General features: G+C 30.1%; 5 protein-coding genes and 3 pseudogenes across 8 annotated transcripts, besides 1 other annotated feature; 6 read left to right on the forward strand and 2 right to left on the reverse strand.

The window, feature by feature from the left end:
- Positions 1 to 224: 224 nt before the first annotated feature.
- On the forward strand, positions 225 to 1638 carry TVAGG3_0292780 (major facilitator superfamily transporter; the record flags this gene model as incomplete). Its single annotated transcript, XM_001583815.1, has 1 exon — positions 305 to 1603. The coding sequence occupies one exon, from the start codon at positions 305 to 307 to the stop codon at positions 1601 to 1603; it is 1299 nt and encodes a 432-aa protein (XP_001583865.1).
- A 2045-nt stretch (positions 1639 to 3683) lies between these two features.
- TVAGG3_0292790 (leucine-rich repeats (6 copies)-containing protein) lies at positions 3684 to 4490 on the reverse strand (the record flags this gene model as incomplete). The annotated part of the gene is made up of 1 exon (XM_001583814.1): positions 3684 to 4490. The coding sequence occupies one exon, from the start codon at positions 4488 to 4490 to the stop codon at positions 3684 to 3686; it is 807 nt and encodes a 268-aa protein (XP_001583864.1).
- Positions 4491 to 4831: 341 nt separating this feature from the next.
- Positions 4832 to 5978, forward strand: TVAGG3_0292800 (leucine-rich repeats (6 copies)-containing protein; the record flags this gene model as incomplete). Its single annotated transcript, XM_001583813.2, has 1 exon — positions 4980 to 5978. One exon carries the CDS (start codon positions 4980 to 4982, stop codon positions 5976 to 5978), a length of 999 nt encoding a protein of 332 aa, XP_001583863.1.
- Positions 5979 to 6920: 942 nt separating this feature from the next.
- Positions 6921 to 7947, forward strand: TVAGG3_0292810 (NUBPL iron-transfer P-loop NTPase (ParA) family; the record flags this gene model as incomplete). Its single annotated transcript, XM_001583812.2, has 1 exon — positions 6921 to 7775. The coding sequence occupies one exon, from the start codon at positions 6921 to 6923 to the stop codon at positions 7773 to 7775; it is 855 nt and encodes a 284-aa protein (XP_001583862.1).
- A 1120-nt stretch (positions 7948 to 9067) lies between these two features.
- Positions 9068 to 19300: part of a mobile genetic element that runs on past the window's edge.
- On the forward strand, positions 9321 to 10173 carry TVAGG3_0292830 (annotated as a pseudogene). Its single transcript has one exon. A coding segment is annotated over exon 1 (853 nt).
- Positions 10374 to 13851, forward strand: TVAGG3_0292840 (annotated as a pseudogene). Its single transcript has one exon. A coding segment is annotated over exon 1 (3478 nt).
- TVAGG3_0292850 lies at positions 13954 to 15152 on the forward strand (annotated as a pseudogene). Its single transcript has one exon. A coding segment is annotated over exon 1 (1199 nt).
- On the reverse strand, positions 17364 to 18343 carry TVAGG3_0292860 (phage tail repeat-like family; the record flags this gene model as incomplete). The annotated part of the gene is made up of 1 exon (XM_051229169.1): positions 17364 to 18343. A coding segment is annotated over one exon (980 nt), but the record flags the coding sequence as incomplete, so codon positions are not given.

Below are 19300 nucleotides of genomic sequence, written 5' to 3' on the forward strand. Positions count from 1 at the left end.
ATGTAACTACTTTGGGTCAAAAAGTTTTATAAAATCAAACAAATTTCCAAAAAATCTTCAAACATTTTGTTCTTTCAAACGCATTTGGAACAAAAATATAAAATGCAGCTCAGAGGTATGATGTTTTTGTATTTCCGATAGAATATAAAAACAGTTTTTCTTCATTGTACCGCATTGATATCAGAATTGAACTTTTTTTGATAAAAAAGTAAAAATGGACTATTGCATCAATAACTTTTTTATTCGGGTGAATTGTACCATTCAATTGATTTCATCATATTGTCACCTTTTCTTCAGAAAATCAATGGGACAAGTAAATCAAGAGCCATTACTTATAACAAATACCGATGGCACGCCTAAAAGTAATATACCATGGTTCAGTGCACTAATTCTTCTTTCAATTGTTTCATTTTCGACCGGATCAATTAATATTTTCGGTTCTCTCAAAGATAACTTCCATAAAGATTTAGGTTTTAATGAAACTTTTGCTAGTGTCATGATATCAATCGGAACTACATTAATGTACTTTACTCTTCCAGCAGGAATTTTTATGGATAAATTCGGAGACACTATTACTCTAATATGCTCTATTGTCTTCATGGTCATAGGTTACTTAGTCATCTTTTTCATTCCAGGGCATGTTGTCTTCTGTATTTTCTTCTTTATCGCAGCTTTCGGATGTTCATCGTGTTTTATTTCAATTCTACAGATCGCTCTATCGAGGAATCCGAAATTTGTCGGTATCTCCGTTTCTATCGTCTCATCGTCGCTTTCTCTTGCCGCTGGTTTACTTTCCAGACTTTTCAATGTCGGACAAAAAGTATTCAAAAATACGAACGAATTTGAGGCAGGTCTTAAGTTAATATCTATGTTTGTTATCCTAGTCTCTTCAATCCTTACTTTAATTGCATATTTCTTATATCGAAACTACCAAGCTCCTACAGCTAATAAAGCCAGTTCTTCGTCATCATTTAAGCTTGGTGTCCTCAAAGATTACCGACTTTACCTACTTTTGTTCACAATGATGTTTTGTGTCACAGATGGAATGCTTGTCATCCTTTCTGGAACGGATTTCTGGAAAGCGTATACTCCAAATGGTGAAGGCTATGCAATGAAGTGGTTAATTCTTTTTTCCATACTTAATATGGTTTTTACAATTCTTTTATCGTCTTTGTTTGATTTACTTATGAACAAGTGGAATATTATAAGAACAAAGATATTCGGTGTAATTTGGATGATTTTTGCTTTAATTCCTGTTTTAATTGGAATTGTTTTTTGTTCTGCTCATTCTATAACAGGATTTGGTATTATATTCTCTCTCCTAGGTATTCCATTCGGTTTGGGCTTGACAATGATCCCTGCAATGACTTCTGATTTATTCGGAAATTCAATGTACGGATTTGCCTTCGGTGTTGTTCAGTTTGGATCAATTACATCAACACTCTCTATTCTGAGTATCACAGGCAGCCTCAAAAAGACTGGTCTCACTGTTTTGTTATTTGTTGTTGCAGCCATCAATTTTATCCTTGGTGGCATCATATTCTCGCTGAAGAACCGATCTTCTTTCGCGAAATTTGAAGAATCATCTCAGAATGACGCATGAAGTTAATTTAACTTTAAAAATTATGAATAAAAAATTATTTAGTATATTAGTAATATCAATAAAAGAATTGACTTAGATTTTTTAAAAAAAATGTTGCAATACATCTAATGTATACAAAAAAGAGTTGATATAATATTATGAATAAAAAAATTCATTAGTATATTAACAAAATCAAAAAAGAATTGACTTGGTTTTTTTAACAGTTTGTTGCAATCCATCTAATGCATACGAAAAAGAATTGATATAATATTTTGAATAAAAAAATTCATTAGTTAATAGATTAAAACAATCAAAAAAATTGGCTTAGATTTTTAAAAAATTGTTGCAATTTGTCTAATGTTTACTTAGAATAATCAAAAATATCAAAATTATTAAATTAAAAGAGTTGATTTGTTATGGTTGTGTTGATTAGTTATTAGGCGAAATGTGTGTATTTAGTTGTTTTTTAATATTTACTTATATTCTGAATTTCGAAATAAATGGGAAAATGCATTTTCAATATTAAATTGTGTTACACTATTGATATATGCAATAATGGTATGTATTAAAATAGAAATATATTATCTATCTTTAAAATTTAAGGTCCTTTTTTCATTTAAGGTACCCTATTCAAAAAATGAAAGGGGTCCCTCACAAAATTGAAGGGGTACCATTCAAATTCTATCGAAATAGTACCTTAATTAAAAAAGCTCTCAACCGGTACCATTCAAATTCCCTCAAAAATATTGAAAAGATTTTAGGTATGCTGCTAATATAGTTAGTAGCATCATACAGAATGCATAGACAAATTTTTTACTAATTATTTTTTCTTAGCAATTCAAATTCGAGATCGCTTAACTATGCTTAGAATCATAAGCATAATAATTTTGCAAAAGGTATGGAAATAATTTGAAAATTAATTTCAAAATTATTTAATACTAGTGCAAGCTAGTGTAAGCATGTAAATGCATATTTATTGTGCACTGATTCGATACTCTTTTTTGGAAATTGTACTTTTATCTTAAATTTCGAATGCAAATTTTTTGAATAATGTGTATTGAAACTGTAACCTTTTGTCTAAGTTGCATTCTAATATAGCTCGAATCTAAAAATGGGGACTTTACTCCTCTTTCTTTGAGAAAATTTTAGACAATAGCCAAATTGCTAATTTTGTTGGAGTAATACCTGCATTGGGAGGTATAATATATTGTTCAGGGTTGAAACAAGGAGGTAGTTAGTGATAAAGCATAGTTACCACATGAAATGCAGTAAAATTTTGAGTCTAAACGTCTTTTAAACCATCAAGTATAAATTATAGAAAAAGATACTTTATATATATAGTTAAAATAAAAATGATTAGAAAATAGCGTTTTTGATCAAAATTTCAAATTTTTATTTCCGAATATCTCTATTTGTGTCTAATTAGAGACATTTCTATAATTTTAGTGCGCAGTATATGCAATTCCTCTTTGGTTATTGCATTAATTTCTCAAAAAGAAAAAAGTCTTCAATAATTTTTTCAACAATACAGTACTAAAGCTAAGAACTTCTAAATACATGAAAAGTTATATCATTCTCGTTAATATGTAGATTATCAATGAAAAGAATATTGTGAAATTTGAATATTTTTTAAAATAGAATGTAGAAATACTTATCAATGCTTAAAATAGAGATATGTGAGAGCTAGATCCGTATTTATTTACGTTTTCGTGCATATTTTGAATATCAAATTAAATTAATTTTGAAGATTTTAGCATCTAAAAGTATTTAATGCCCCTATACAAGCAAGGTAATTCTTACATGTCTTAGTAAGTCCAAACTTAATGTTTTATGATATGGGCCTGACCTCTCCATATGGTGACGATAGAAATTGAATAGGGTACCTAAATAAAAAAAAGGAGTTTAATAAAAAATCATTGTTTGAGGAGTTGATAAATATATCAAAACTAAATTGAATAGCTGGTTATTGTATGCATAATTGAGAGCTAAACGAATTAAAATGATAAAAAGAATTTTGAATGATAATATTAAATGCAAAAATAAAAAAAAATAATGCTAAAATTAGCATCGAATAAATAATGTTTTATTCATATATGCTCAATTATACAGCATCGTCGGCTGCTGATGAAAGTTTGTCCCTTGGGCAAACGAAGTAAAGGATTATTACTACTATCAGCAAAACTCCCAACACAACAATTGCTGCTGTTAATCCTATTTCAGCTGATGACATTCCGATAATGTGTCTCCACTTATAACCGTCACTTAAGGAAGTGGAGCATTTTTGGTTACTTGCTGTATTACCTAGGAAAGTTTCATAAAGATACTTTTCTGTTGTAAAACTTTCTAAAGGTGAAAATCCTGATGATATTGAATATTCGCCCTCATAGCAAGCGCTTTGAACATAGAGACTTGGTTGATCTTTGATCGCAATTAAATTGCTTGGCATCTTAATAATTGCAGCTTCTGCAATACCATCTTTCATTTCTTTCCATACAGCTGTTGAGCCATAAGGTCTACGTCTAATAATTGCCCCTTCAGATATACTTCGAACTATCTCATGAAGTTCGTAGACTTTGCCCAATAAACCTACTGTTCCAACTAAAGTGTTGCCAATTTTACTAATTATAGAATTATCAGTTGCACTATATATCTGATTATCTGAGGAGAATTCAATCTTAACAGAATCAATTCCTTCAAAGGCAGATGGATTAATATCCTTCACATTAGGTGGAATGACAACTGTCAATTGTTTTGGAGTAGAGAACCATCTCTCTGATAATTTATAAATACCTTTTCCAATTGTGAATTTTTTCAGTTTAAGATTTTTTCCGAAGGCTAAATCACCGATACTAACAACTGTATCTGGAACGGTGAATTCAGTAAATCCACACCCATAAAATGCGGTCATTTCAATTCTTACAACTTGATTACCAAAGCTCACTTCTTCCAATTTCTTGCATTTATAAAAGAGACCCTCTGGGATTATACTTAGACCAGTCAGATCTGCTGATTTGAGTGCGTCACATTCAATGAAAATTCCAGGATCCCTAGCATCACCATCAAAACTAGGATATTCATATTGACCAAATTGAGTAATATTCTTGAATGTAACTGACTTCAATGAATCACAGTAAGCAAAGAGATAAAGATTACAAAAACATTTCAAGGCGTTTGGGAATTCGGTTATTCAAGATATATTGAAAAAGTTGAAATTAGCATAGATAATTATTCTGATCCTCTGTATGTTGAAGAGGAATCATTTTTCGCATGTACAAAACTTAAAGAGGTGAAAATTGAAAAGGCTGTCACAAATATAGTAGAGAAAGCATTTGCTGGTTGTATTTCATTAAAAGATGTTTCTATTTCAGATGGCGTTCAATTGGGAACTGGAGCATTTATGTCATGTACATCATTAAAATCAATCAAATTACCCTCCGTTGTTGTTAGTGATTCAGTATTTTCAGGCTGTATCTCATTAAAGGAAGTAGAATTTCATCCACAACAAAAAAGCATACCACAGGACATGTTTAAGGGATGTGGTTTTAAGAAATTCACTTTGCCTGATTCAATCATAAGTATTGGTTCAGGGGCATTTAGTTATAATGGAAAACTATCTAAGTTCACACTTGGAAAAGGAATTCTAGCACTGCTTAATGTTAAAAGCTGGTTTACCTCATCTGAAAAACCAGGCATAGATGATGATGCTTTGGATGCAATGGGAGTCAAAATTGATATCGAAGATGTCGCCTACCCCAATTTAAACTTCACAATGGTTATATCTCCAACTGTTATGGGAATACCAGCTGATACATTCGTTGGTTTGGGTTACTTTAACGTTGAAATTGATGAAGAAAATCCATTCTTTTACGTAAAAGATCACTCAATTATTGAAAAAACATCCAATAAATTAATAGCAACATTTGGTGTTGTTGATGAAATTTACAAATTACCAAGTGAAATTGAATTTATTGAAGATGAAGACGCTTTGAAATCAGCCGAGCCATATGTCTTTGAAGATATCGAAGGAAAAGAGTTCTCTAATGAATATCCACAGAGAGTACTGAAAATCCCTAAGAGTGTAAAGGAATACTACGATATTGATATAGATATAATTTGTTATGAAGGTGAATATTACCAGACAGATTCAGTGGGTCGTTATGTTTATGCCAGTAAGAAATATATTTACCCGACAATTAATGGAAAAACTCGAAATGTTAATTGTGACTATGAAAAAACAAATATTAGGCATCGTATTGGACTCACAGGAACCGAAATTGGTCTAATTGTTGGTGTCATAATCGTTGCTTTACTTCTGATAGGTGCAATTATCCTTTACATATTCCTTCCATTAACAAAACTTATTATGAAAGCTGCAACTAATGATGTTGCACCATAAATAAGTTGAAAGTCCATTTCTAAAAAATTAATTTTAACATTAAATTTTTTTTCTCCATTTGCAAATGAACATATTTAGATATGTCCAAAAGCACACTCTATCTTGTTATTTCTTAGATTTACATGTATATTTTCTTCATAAACACCCTGATATGAAGATTAATATCTGATTTTTCTTCCTTTCAAATCAAATACTTTAAAAACATTCTCATCACCCAATATAGATCAATTTGCGTCACATTTAGTGTGATGGCATCTTATTATTGTAGAACCAACCGCAATCTCCATTTCAGACCTAAAATTTGAACGAATACAGGATCAAATTAGATACAGCTAGATTCAAGTTTCATTTTTGGATACATGCACTGAAAATGAATCCTAAAAGTTAGTGATCAAATCAGAATTATTTTGAAATTTCTATTTTTTAACAATTAAAACCTTTAATTCGTTTTATTATGACTTGAAATAACAAAGTATATTTAGTTATGCTCTTAGAAACTCTTTATAATTCACTTATTCCTCTTCCATTATCTTATTTCATGGGATATCCTCTCATAAACAATATTTCTATAAATCATTCCTTTAAAACTTTTTTCAAGCCCTACTTAAGTGTTCAAACCCTATTTTTACCACACCTCCACCTAGTTATCTAAATGAATTTGAAATGCAATACAAAGGCCCGTGATTTGAATTTATTACTTGTAATTAATAATCGCATAGACGACTACCTGGATCAAATCTGCTGTGGGAAAAATGAACTGAATATAGAATTTAGGTCAAAGTATTGAAAAAAATTATGAAAAAAAATAAAATTGGCCATACCATTTTTCAATAAATGGATCGTTAAAACATGTGTGCTTTCACACGAGCTATTAATCTAGATAAAAAAGATGTTCTATAATTTCTATTATGATAGATTTTAATTGAATGAAAAGTGTCAAAAATGCTTTCCCAAGTTGGTCGTTTCTTCGCAGAAGCCAAGGCACCGAATCCATTTGCCCGTAAAGTACCACCACAGAATGTTAAGCACATCATTCTTGCTGCTAGCTGCAAAGGTGGTGTTGGAAAATCCACAGTTGCAATGAATACAGCCATCGCTTTAACAAAACAAGGCATGAGGGTTGGCTTATTCGATGCAGATCTCTACGGTCCATCAGTTCCAACAATGACACTTACATCAGACAGCTCTCTTGTCATGACTCAGGAAAATAAATTCCTTCCTGTTTATGTTAATGGACTTGAAACAGTCTCAATCGGTAACGCCGTCAAGAAAGAAGATGCCCTTTTGTGGAAAGGTCCAGCTGTTGGAGGTCTCATTACTCAACTTTTAAAAGACTCTCTTTGGTCTGAGCTTGATTACTTAATCATTGATACACCACCAGGCACTGGTGATGTTCACTTAGCTCTCTACGATGCAGTCCCAATTGATGGCGCAATTCTCGTTACATCACCACAAAATGTTGCTATGGCTGACGTCATCCGCAATGTTGATATGTTCAAGAAGATGCGTATCCCAGTCCTCGGACTCGTTAGAAACTTTGATGGTTTCGTCTGTCCATGCTGTGGAGAAGTTACAAAGATTTTCCAAGGTCAAAAGGCAGATGAGATGGCCAAAGAGAACAAATATGAAGTTCTTGGTAGTATCCCTATTGATCCTGCTATCGCTAAGGCTGCTGATTCAGGTATTCCAGCTATTGATCAAGCTCCAGATTCAGCATACGCAAAAGTCTTCCAAAACATCGCAAAGAAGATCATAGAGAAGGTTCCAAAGGATTCTAAGCCACGTGGAACTAAATAAATACAAAAAAATAATAATACGCATTTTAAGATACAAAGTTTCATAAAATAATACGAATCCTTGTACAAATTCATGGTCTTGAAATGGCTAGTAAAATCTATAAATACAAAAACTTGCTAAAGCCAAATTTTTAAATTTTTATAAAAACAGTCATACAACTCCTAAATGATATCATTTTAGAAGAGCATAATTATCTGTATTTAAAAGGAAATCAAAAAAATATATCAAATCCAAAGATATTGACTTGTTCAGCTCAAATTCAACATGCAATGGTAGCTCATTGAACATAGCCATCTATCGTATGAATAATCTAGAGTTTGGTAAAAATTGTAAAATATTACGCAAATTAAAGAGTAAAAGAGTAGAAGTTAGTAATAAATTGGAATTATATCTTGATTTTGTCAATAAAAGTTGAGTTTTACTGAGAGATCTCCATTCTAAGAAAGAAATTTTATCAAAAAACTCTGATATTATTGTATTTGAGATTCAGTAAAGGAACTTTTCGTTGTTTTTTATGTTTCTTGTAATATTTTTTGATAATTGTGTCTGATAATTGCGAGGTTTATGAAAATAAAATAATTGAAGGAAACAAACCTCGAAAGCATCAAGTACTAGTCCTACAGAGGTTTCTTGTGTAGTATGAACCCTTGCTAGATTTTCAAAAAAAATTCAAAAAGCTGAAAATGGAATACAATCTAACAAGTTTTCAAGGGAAAATTTATTTTCTGAATTTTTTTTGGAAATTTGGTTATTGAATTTAATTTAGATGATTATTCTCTGAATGAATGATAATTTAAAATCGATAAAATATGATTATTTTAGAATTCTATACGATTGATTTTATTAAAATAGTGATCTCAAACCAATTAAAGTTCAATGAAAATAATAATATTGATTTTTTGAAGAAATATTGCCCAAAAGGCCAAAAATTTTTGGAAGTGCTTCCCTTTGCATACTTATGTCTATATGTTATAGTTCGATAAATTCTATCAACAATTAACTGTTGATGATGTTTGTAATTCCTGCTGTAGATCATATCATCACAACATATTCTATACAGTGGAAATCACAATCCTTAAATAAAAATCAATGGAATAGTAGTATATAATGCGGGTTTTGTGACTTTTTTTGTAAACGTAAGAATTCATACAATATCGAGCGATTTTGTATCATTTTTTTTAACATATGAAGTAAAAAATGTATGATTCTTACGGTTTTTATTCTTACGTTTTTGAATAAATCAAGATTTAAAAAATTTTCAAAATTGTAAGACATTTACACTAAACCCATACATAATGAAATAAAAAAAATAAAAAAAATAAAAAAATAAACTTTAAAAATTCATGTCTTACATTTTTGAATAATTTATTTTTTTTAATTTGTATGAAAATGAGTGTCAAGACTAACGACGTTAAAAAATTGGGATTCACAAATGAGGAAATAAAGGATATATTAGAGGAAGCGGGTTATGAGGTTAGTAAATATTATTTAAGAAATTGTCAAAAATTCGCGGAGTTTTTAAATGAGTTTGATTATGATGGAAAAATGAATAAAGATGATGTTATAAATTTCTTATATCCCACATCTGAAGAAGAAAAACCTAAAGAACCTGATGTTTTCCCTGAATATTATGAAGAACGGATTAAAGATGATGAATATGATGAAATTGAAAGACTGGAAAAAATAAGAGATGAAATAGATGAAAAAATTAAGGAATTAAGAGAAGTTGAAAAATATAATGAAAATGAAGTAGAGGGTTTAATGAATATCCCAGCTTCAGAATCAGCAGTTCAAAATCTCATGAAGAAAGATATAAAAATTATGTCTCAGAATCAACACAAAATTTATTAGATGGTGAAATAGATGAAACACTTTCAGAAGAAGGTACTAAATTTATTCGTAAACATAAGTTACAATTTATTGACGATGGAGATTATCCATGTATATTACTTTCACCTCCTCTTGATTCTGAAAAATTCAAAAAAGCACTGAAAAATGTAACATATGCAACAAATACGATTAAGAAAGAAGACCATGATATTTACACAAATTATTATTTAAATAAATGTACAGGTGTTGATAAAGTTTTTGATTTGTTAGATAAAATATCAAAAGAAACAATTGGTACATATAAAATTTTATGCGATTGTGGTTTCATTATTGAAGATACCAATAATGTTTCATATGAAAGAACAGCACCGAAGGAAGACGAAGTTGAAAGGTCTATACCATTCGTTATTAAGAACATAAAAGATATGAAAACTTATAAACATTATTTTATTCATTTATTTCAGAAAAAATGGAAGCAACCCATAAAACATCATCTCATCATTTTATAGCTATTCATACATTCCTTTTCAAAGTTGTGAAATTAAATAAGACAGGAATTAGATTTAATGTATCAGGGTACGCATTCTTGAGTAAATTAAAATGTATTCGTCACGTCGCAGATGATAAAAATTTATGTGTTCTTAATTCATTTTATGGACTTTAGCCCTGGACTCTCTGAGTCTCGGACTTTAAAAAAAATAAACTTTATTTTTATTTATTTTTTAATTTTTTATTCTTACATAAATGAACAAAAACGGAACAGCTAAAATGAATGATAATCAAATTAGAGCAGAAGGTAGAAGGTTATTTAAACGCTTCTATAACATTCCTGATGGTGTTAATCCTAAAACTCGTAGAAGTATTTAAATGAAGCAATAGATGCATATGAAGGGTTTGACATTTCATCAGAAAGTGAGAGGTTAGCAAGAATGTTAAACGTTAATATTGATTTTTATTATTGTGACCTCAACCAGAAGACGTAGACATAAAAGGTAGACTTTCCATTAGTGGAATCAATAATGATAGATCCAGAATTTGAAACAGTAAATATTTTATTAACACAGAGTCCATGTGGAAAACTTCACGCTGACAGAATAACAGACGTTGAAGCACTCACAGGATATAAAGTTTGTCCATATTGCAAAGAAGAAGTTTATTCTATCCGTGATGATCCAGAAAGGAAAAACCAAAGAAGATTTTTAAAACATTGTGAGAAATGTAAAGAAAATAATGGAAGATTAATTCAAGACGTTCAATTGCAAAACACACAACAACCATATGCACCACATATCACGAAACAGAAGATATATCAATGGCTATTAGCACATAATTTGCAGGAATATTATAAACCAACAAGATATTATATTACTTTTGACTTCGAAACATTAGAGACTAAAGAAGAACTTCAACTTTCTGAATGTGCAACTTTGAACGCTTACTTAAAACCATTTATGGTATCATCAACTGTCAAAATAAAGCCGCAAAGCGGCGAGGTCGTAGACCGTGATAAAACATTTACGAGGAATTTTTGCTTAACTTCGAGTGATTCTTTTATTTCTGATTGGATTGAGTTTTTATTTTCAACCTGTTCATTAGTTGCTAAATCAAATATTGAACAATATGAAGAATTAATGAAGCCGCAAACGGACCAAACGGCGGGGACTTTGTCTCATACATTAAATGAGAAACAAAAGGAAGCATTTAAAGAACTTTAGATGAAGAATTTAATAAAGTGAATATCATAGGTTTTAATTCGGGAAAGTTTGATTTAAATTTAATTCTTCGTGATTTAAACACTGCAAAATGGAAAATAAAATCAATGCTGGGTTCATCTTCTCAATTTAAGCAAATCATTGTAAAGAAAACAAACTGTCCATATGAATTAAGATTTATTGACATCAGAAATTATATAGCGGGTGGACATTAGACCAATTCACTCAAGATTTCGGAAACAATAAATCACGTGTTAAATCCTTTTTCCCTTATCAATTCATCACGTGGGAAAATTACGAAGATGAATTATATAAAAAGGAACCATTCACGAAAGATTCATTTTATTCAGCATTAACTCAAGAAACAATATCCGATTCAGATTATCAAATATATCTCAATGATGCTAAAAATTTTGAGAATAGATTAGAATATTTTATTCATTATTGCAATAAAGACGTTGAAATTATGATTGACCCAATTGATAAAATTATTGAAGAAACATTTGTTTATAAAATTGACATGCTTCATAATCTTTCTTTATCATCGAATGCATCAATGATTCGTTACGCGTTAGCATATAAGAACTTCAATCCTAACGAAACATATCCAGAAGAAGAAAATGTGGAATCAAGTTTTGAATTAACGAAAAAGTATTGGAAATATAAAATTGAATCATATAAGAAACAAGATGAAAAAGCAGAAAGGGATACTAAAAACAATGTTTCAATGGATGACTATCAATACTATCACGATTTAATCCTTTCATCTAAATGCAAAATGTGTGGTAAAGCGTTTACATATGCTAATAAACCAACATTGGATAGAATCGATAATGAAAAACCACATACCAAAGAAAATTGTCAGTTAATGTGTTGTTATTGCAATGTCGTAAAATCAAATAAAGATGAAGATGTTCAACGTTTAAGAATCAATTTAAGAAATTATGCATTAAAAAATAATTTACCAATGACTTTAGATTCAGTTGAAGCTTATCACATTCTCCGTAATGGAATTACTGGTGGTCTATCAAATGTTCAACATCGTGTTAATCTTAAAGGAATCACGCACATTAATAAACTTTCATATAATCCAGAAACTAAAACTGTATCAAATGAGGACACCACCAACATTATGACTCATTTTGTTGGAGTTGACTTTAATTCATTATATCCTTCATCATTTTCATCTAATCCTCATGATTTCATTCAATATACTGACCATAAAATGTATATGCCGGGAAGATTGAATGGTGTTATCATTTGTGATACAGCAACAAAGAAAGCAAAAGCACTGGGAATTATTAGAAAGAAAAATACTTTATTCGTGGCTGAAGTAAAGGGTCACATTGATGAAAAATACATTAATGATTACATAAACTTTTTACCAATAATAAGAAACTTAGATATTATCACAGATGAAAAAACAATTGGCAGTTTTATGTATAATTACATGAAATCAAACAATCTACCAGTTGACCAGAAACAGAGAAAATTAACTCAGTTAGCATCAACACACAACCAATATCAACCATTTTCTTCTTATTATCTTTGGTATCTAATAGACAGATTTCATTTTATCATTGATGATATTCAATCAATTTTAACATTTACGAAAAACACTTGTTTTAATGAATTTGCGAACGAATTTATGAACGAAAGACAAAAGGCTGAATTAGAAGGAAATAAAGGAAAAAGTTTATTTTGCAAGATTTCACTTAATGGATCATATGGTTACGATGCAATGAATACACAAAATTACGCAAAGACTAAAATAATGAATGCACAGAAGGCACGCGTTGCATGTATGTCAAATAAGTTTAAAAACATAAGAGAAATAGGTGAAGATACGTATCAAGTGATGCTTAAAGATAGATTTTATAGATGTGATACATGTTTACAAGAGGCATTCTTCACTTTAGATAACGCAAAATACTGGTATTTGGTTTTCATTTATGATTTTATGTATAAATGCATGAATGTTAATCGTTTTCATTTCATTGAAGGTGATACTGATTCATCTTATTGGGCAATCGCTGGCGACCCAAATCTTCCTAACACTCAAGCATTTCAAGCAATTGTTACTGATAAACAATTTTATGATAAAAACATTTACAAATTCGCACCTTTTGATTTCTTTTTGTTTTAATGAGAAATTTAAACCTAAATTAAAGAATAAAGCTGAAGAAAAAGCACATGAGAAGAAGTTATTGGGTTTAGCAATTGAGAAACAAGGTGATAACATGGTTGCTTTATGCCCCAAGTGTTATACATCATTCAACGGTTCAATTGATGGAAGTGATTTTAAAAAGATTGCACAAAAAATGAAAGGAGTTAGTTTACGACAAAATAAACAATTAACACCTAAAAATTATTTGGATATAATAAATGATAAAGTGATATTTGATGGTCAGAATATTAATTTACAACTTAAAAATGGGTCAATGACTCGCTTAACAATTGGTAAGACTGCATTAACAGGAGCACACACTAAGGCTGTGTGTTGTGAAAATGGATGTTGTATGCCATTTATTTAATAAAATGCCACAGAAGAGACAAAAGGAACCGTTAATGATGTTTTTGATACTATGATTCAAAGAGGTGGGCACCCTTAAAACATTTATTTTATTTTTATATAAATGGATAACGCAGATTTAGAAAATTTAATTGATGATTTAGTACTTAATCAAAAATTTCTTAGTTATTATGATTAAAAGCATATCTCCAAAAATATAATAATAATATAACGGGTGATGATATGGAATATTATTATCCATATTATAAAAATGAAATTTTGAAATATCATGATAGAATAATTTCTAAAATTAAAGACAAAATTAAAAATAATGAATATTCAAAGGGAAAAACTAAATCACAGCTTAAAATTGAAAGATTTCAAAAATAAAGTATTAACAGAAGAAGATATTGATGAATTATATAAATTATATAATCCTGAGCCGCAAAAGCAAAAGCAAAAGGAGCAAAAACAAAAGGTGCAAAACACCCAGGCCCTTCAGACCATAAATGATGCACAAGCTTTAATTTATGATTCATTAGTTAAACCATATTCAGCCCGACTTTTAAATGAAGATCAACTTTTGGAATTCATCCTTCAACATAAACTCGAAGCGGGAAAGTATATTAAACCTTTATATACAGCATATTTAAAACAAATGAATAGAATACATCCAGAATTAATGAAGGAAGGAATGAATTCCAAAACTTCATCATCCAAAATCAAAGCAGATAAAATTAAACCACTTGCAACACCAAAACCTCTAACGACAGTACCTGCAACACCAAAACCACCTCCTCCTTCAGTTAATCCTTCATCATTCACTTTATTATATCCATTTCAAACATTAAAGAAACAAAAAGATTTTAAAAAGGATTTCAAAATATTAAATAAACCAACTGACCCAAAAATTCAACCGTTAAAGGAAAAATTTGGTCGCCCTTCATTTGCACCATATCCATATTCATATGAAATCGATCATTTAGAATATTCAAAAGGAAACGTTACTTATTTATTTGCCATTAACATTAACACTAGATATTTATATTGCATTCCAGTGAAAGGGAAAACAGAACAGGAAACAAGAAGAGCTATTCAATACTTACTAGATCATGAAAGAGTAGATAATATCAGGGGTGATGGTGATAAAGGATTTCAGGCAGCTATGACTCATTATTTCCCACAAATTAATTTTTACTTTTCATCCTCTCCATATACGTTTCATAATAAAATAGTTGATGCGGTAATGAGAACTCTTAGAGATGCGTTAGGGGTTAACGGTCAGATATACTGGGATGGAAATCATGACTCCATCATACAACAGTTAGTATATTATTACAATAATACATGGCATAGAACAATAAACATGAAACCGGTGGAAATGAAAAATGATATTTCAAAAGAATGGGAATATATTAGAAAGCAAATGGAAAGGTTGAATGATGTTAAACGTGAACAAATTAATTCGGGGCTCATGAATTTTAAACAAGGGGATAAAGTTTTGATTCATCTCGATTATGGAAAAACTGATAAATCAATGACAAAAAGAAGACGAAGATTTGACACAATAGCTGAATTTGTTAGATATATTAACGGCAATACATTAGTTGAGGTTAACAATAAATTAATAGAAATTCCGATTTATTTTATTACTCCATTATATTTAAATAATATTTAATTTTTTTATTTCGTAAGAAATGAGTGACAACGAAGCATCAAGAGTCCAGACAATGAATATAAAAAGAAACTAAACAGAATTAAATCAAAAAATGCTATTACAAAAAGAAGCCACAATGCGGTGGGGTTGAAAACGATAAAGAGAGGAAAGAAATAATCGAAAAATTAGAAACTTACCGTTCAATCCTTAAACTGAGTGAAGTAAAAATAAAAGAATTTAATAGAATAAATAAATTGATTGGAAGAGATGAATTTAATAAAGATGAATTTTTAAACTCAATCCAAATTTAATTTTTATTCCTCTTCGACAACATCTCTCTTTCCATCATTACTGCATAACCACATTTTCTCAGTTTTAGTGGTTTGTTATTTTTAACATGTTCTTGCATCATTTTTATCATTTCCTCCCTTGTTATGATTCGTGGTAAATTTTGAGCTTGTGGGGTATTCATTTATGATAAAAATAAAAATTTAAATTATGCCGTTTGCTCTTTTGGAGCTCAGGACTTTCAGTCCGTTCTAAAGTTTGAGACAACATGACATTTTGACAACAACACAGGAAATAAATGTTATCGTTTATGTTTTCATTAATGATTTTAGGTTATTCAATAATTAATTATTTTTGAATAACTGGGAAATAAATTTACGTCAAATATGCAATTTATAAAATCTTATGTCGACAGGCTACGTAGCACAGTGGTCTAAGGTAGTGTTATGGAGGGGTCAGGGTCTGTGGTTCGAACCGCGACAGCGCCGTATTTTCTTATTTTCTTTGTTTGTCTTGTTTGTCGTGAATAAAAAGTGTCATAAAAGTGCTCTATCTTCCACGGGAATAAATAAAAAATTTACTTTATTTCTTCTTTATTTCTTTGTTCCCGTGGAAGAAGGGTTTTGCTATTTTTTCTCAGCCGAAATCAATGATTTTTTCATTTTTGGAATCCTTAGCGAATGAGGAATCTTTTCTCTCGTGGAAGCTTTAACAAAAATATTTAGGTGAAGAGGTGAGATCTCACCTGTTTTTTCACCTGTTTTTATGGTAGCAGTGAAATAAAATTTTGTTATCAGTTATTTTATCATCATTTTATTAAGTTCATCTTTAGTTAATAATTTGAATGGATTCGCTAATGTTCCACCTTGAGTCACAACACTTGCCCCGGCTAATTGTGAAGAACCTGGGATAAGTACTCCATGAAATGATTTCATTGTATCATTAATTTAGAAATAGTTGGCTTAATTAATTTGGTCATTTATGATAAAAATAAAATTGCATAATTTAAATTTTTTTTTTCTCATTTTCTCATTTTCTCATTTTCTCATTTTTCATTCTGTTTTGGTTTCAGCAACTTTTCAAGTTGTTGTCTTGTCAGTAACTTTAATTTTAACTTTGGATCAAATATTGGGTTTCCATCTTTATCTCTTCCAATAACACCATATGGTAGAATCTTCATTTATACTAAAATAAAAATTTAAATTATGCCGTTTGCTCTTTTGGAGCTCCTAAAGTTTGTTTCACAAACATTGAGCGTTCATTGAACTCTATACCATGCGTAAACTGTCATGTAAGGTGGCATGTAGTCTTTACTTTGTCCCGTTGTTTGCGTATATCCTGAAACGCGATGTGTATGGTTTCCTTCTCCCTGAGTGTCACTCCAGTAACAATTTATGGCAAACTTAACGTCGTCTTTAACATCATATCCTTTACCTTTTGTCATTCCTGACCAATCCCAATATCTATGCTTATGCCAACCCGCTTGAGATGTACTTAAATCTATGTAGTGACTGTGTGCAGGTAAATTTTCACCTGTAATCGTTTTACTTCCCCCTGTTTCCTTTGAAGAGTTTGCACAATACAAAAACCTGTCGACTATTTGAGTCCAAGTTCCAAAACCAAGTACTACTTCTGGATTTGTTGAGTTCATTGACGTATAAATAGAGCCTATAGGATATAATGTTTGAAGCATTTCTGTCTTTAATGTTTGAAGCTCTGTTTTATCTGCTTTCTTGTCATATAAATCTTGAGCAGTGAATTTAATATTATGTTCATCCTTCATGACATAAACATCTTTACATCTAATGTTTCTCATCGTCGTTATGTCGTCATCCGATGTTAAACCTTGTGGAAAGTTAGGAGGTTTACAATATAATACATCCCCACCAGTTTCTTCAACCGTTCCTTCAATACTTTCTATAGCAACAGTTGTAAAACTTGTATGTGTATGAGTCTTATTTGCTTTCTTCTCTAACTCATCGTTAACATAAGTTTTATCCGCTTTAAGGTCTAAACATCCTGAAACCCATCCTGTATCAGCTTTAGTTTTTAAAATCTTCAATGTCCGTTCATGGTACCATTCAACCCTTTCTATAATTTCATTATCTTTTTCATTAACATATTCCTTATCTGCTTTCTTCATTAATGCACTAGCCACAAGTCCCTTATCTGCCTTCTTCTCTAACTCACTAACCACATATTCCTTATCTGCCTTCTTCATTATGTCATTTAGGAAACCTTCTATGAATTCCTCATTTAAATTAAATCTTCCAATCTTCAAAACTTTAGGAAATGCATTTAATGCGTAATATCTTTGTTCTTCTGGTGGAATTGATGTTATATCATCCGTTATTCCTTTAATTTTTGAATTCATAAATAAAATTTCTTTTATATTTGATATCACTGCACCACCCTTGCAAACGAATTCAAAATGGTCATTTTTCAATACTATCTCCAAATCTCCATATTTCAACCTTTGTGTTTGTTCTGCCGTCTTTGAATTATATGCATATGTGGCGTAAGTAATGGTCTGTGCCTTAAGTTGCTGTGGTTGCTGTTGTTTAATCATTTATTATGATTTAAAAATAAATATTTAATCTGTTATCTCATCAGCTATTTTTTCTATTTGAAATTGCCATAATATTTCATTCATAAATTCTAAATCACAATCAAATAGGTCAGTTATTCTAAATTTAATATTTGATAAATCTTTTGAATGAAGAATAAATGAATTCCCGGATAATTGAAACGGATATGATAAAGAAAATATGTTTAAGTTGATGGATAAAATGTTTTGTATTGATGGGTAAGAGTTAGGGTCTAATGTTTGATGTGAAAATCTCATTGGGGTATTAACTTTATCACATTTGATTAAAATGAAATTGGAACCAGTGTCAGAATACAAAACATCCCCAACATCTTTTTCAAAATTTAATATCCCCAACAATGAACGAAGATGAGGAGTACAAAATTTAATTTTCAGCGGGAATTTAATAAGGTTATTTATTTCATCAAGTTCAAAAAGTTTATCAGGTTTTGATTTAAAATTTTCTTCATACCAAACGATAAATGATTCATTTAAATAACTTAAAATTGTGTTAATATCCCATTTCGTTATCACATTATTTATATACATATCATACGTTTTTTCAAGGTCATCTTTAATAAATGATATATAATCTGAAGGGTCTAAAAGAATGGGATTAAATTTACCACTCACAGAAACGAGAGTAACATTATAAATTCCACTAACTGTTAAATTTAATTCACAACTATTATTCGAAATAATATTGATAATTGACATTTTTATTACGATTAAAAATATGGTAAAGCGTTATTTTCCAGTGATAAATAAAACTAGAATAAGATTACCTCAAGAATTCATAAATTCAACGAATAAGAAATTCATTCATGTTATAAATTTCAGTGTTTTCAGAAAATATGAGTCAATGTCATATTCATCATCGGGTTATATTTCACTTCATTCAAATTTAGTTCAATCAAACCCATATAATGACCATTTCAT

The sequence above is a fragment of the Trichomonas vaginalis genome, chromosome V (genome assembly GCF_026262505.1).
Source record: "Trichomonas vaginalis G3 chromosome V, whole genome shotgun sequence".
Classification (NCBI taxonomy): domain Eukaryota; phylum Parabasalia; order Trichomonadida; family Trichomonadidae; genus Trichomonas; species Trichomonas vaginalis.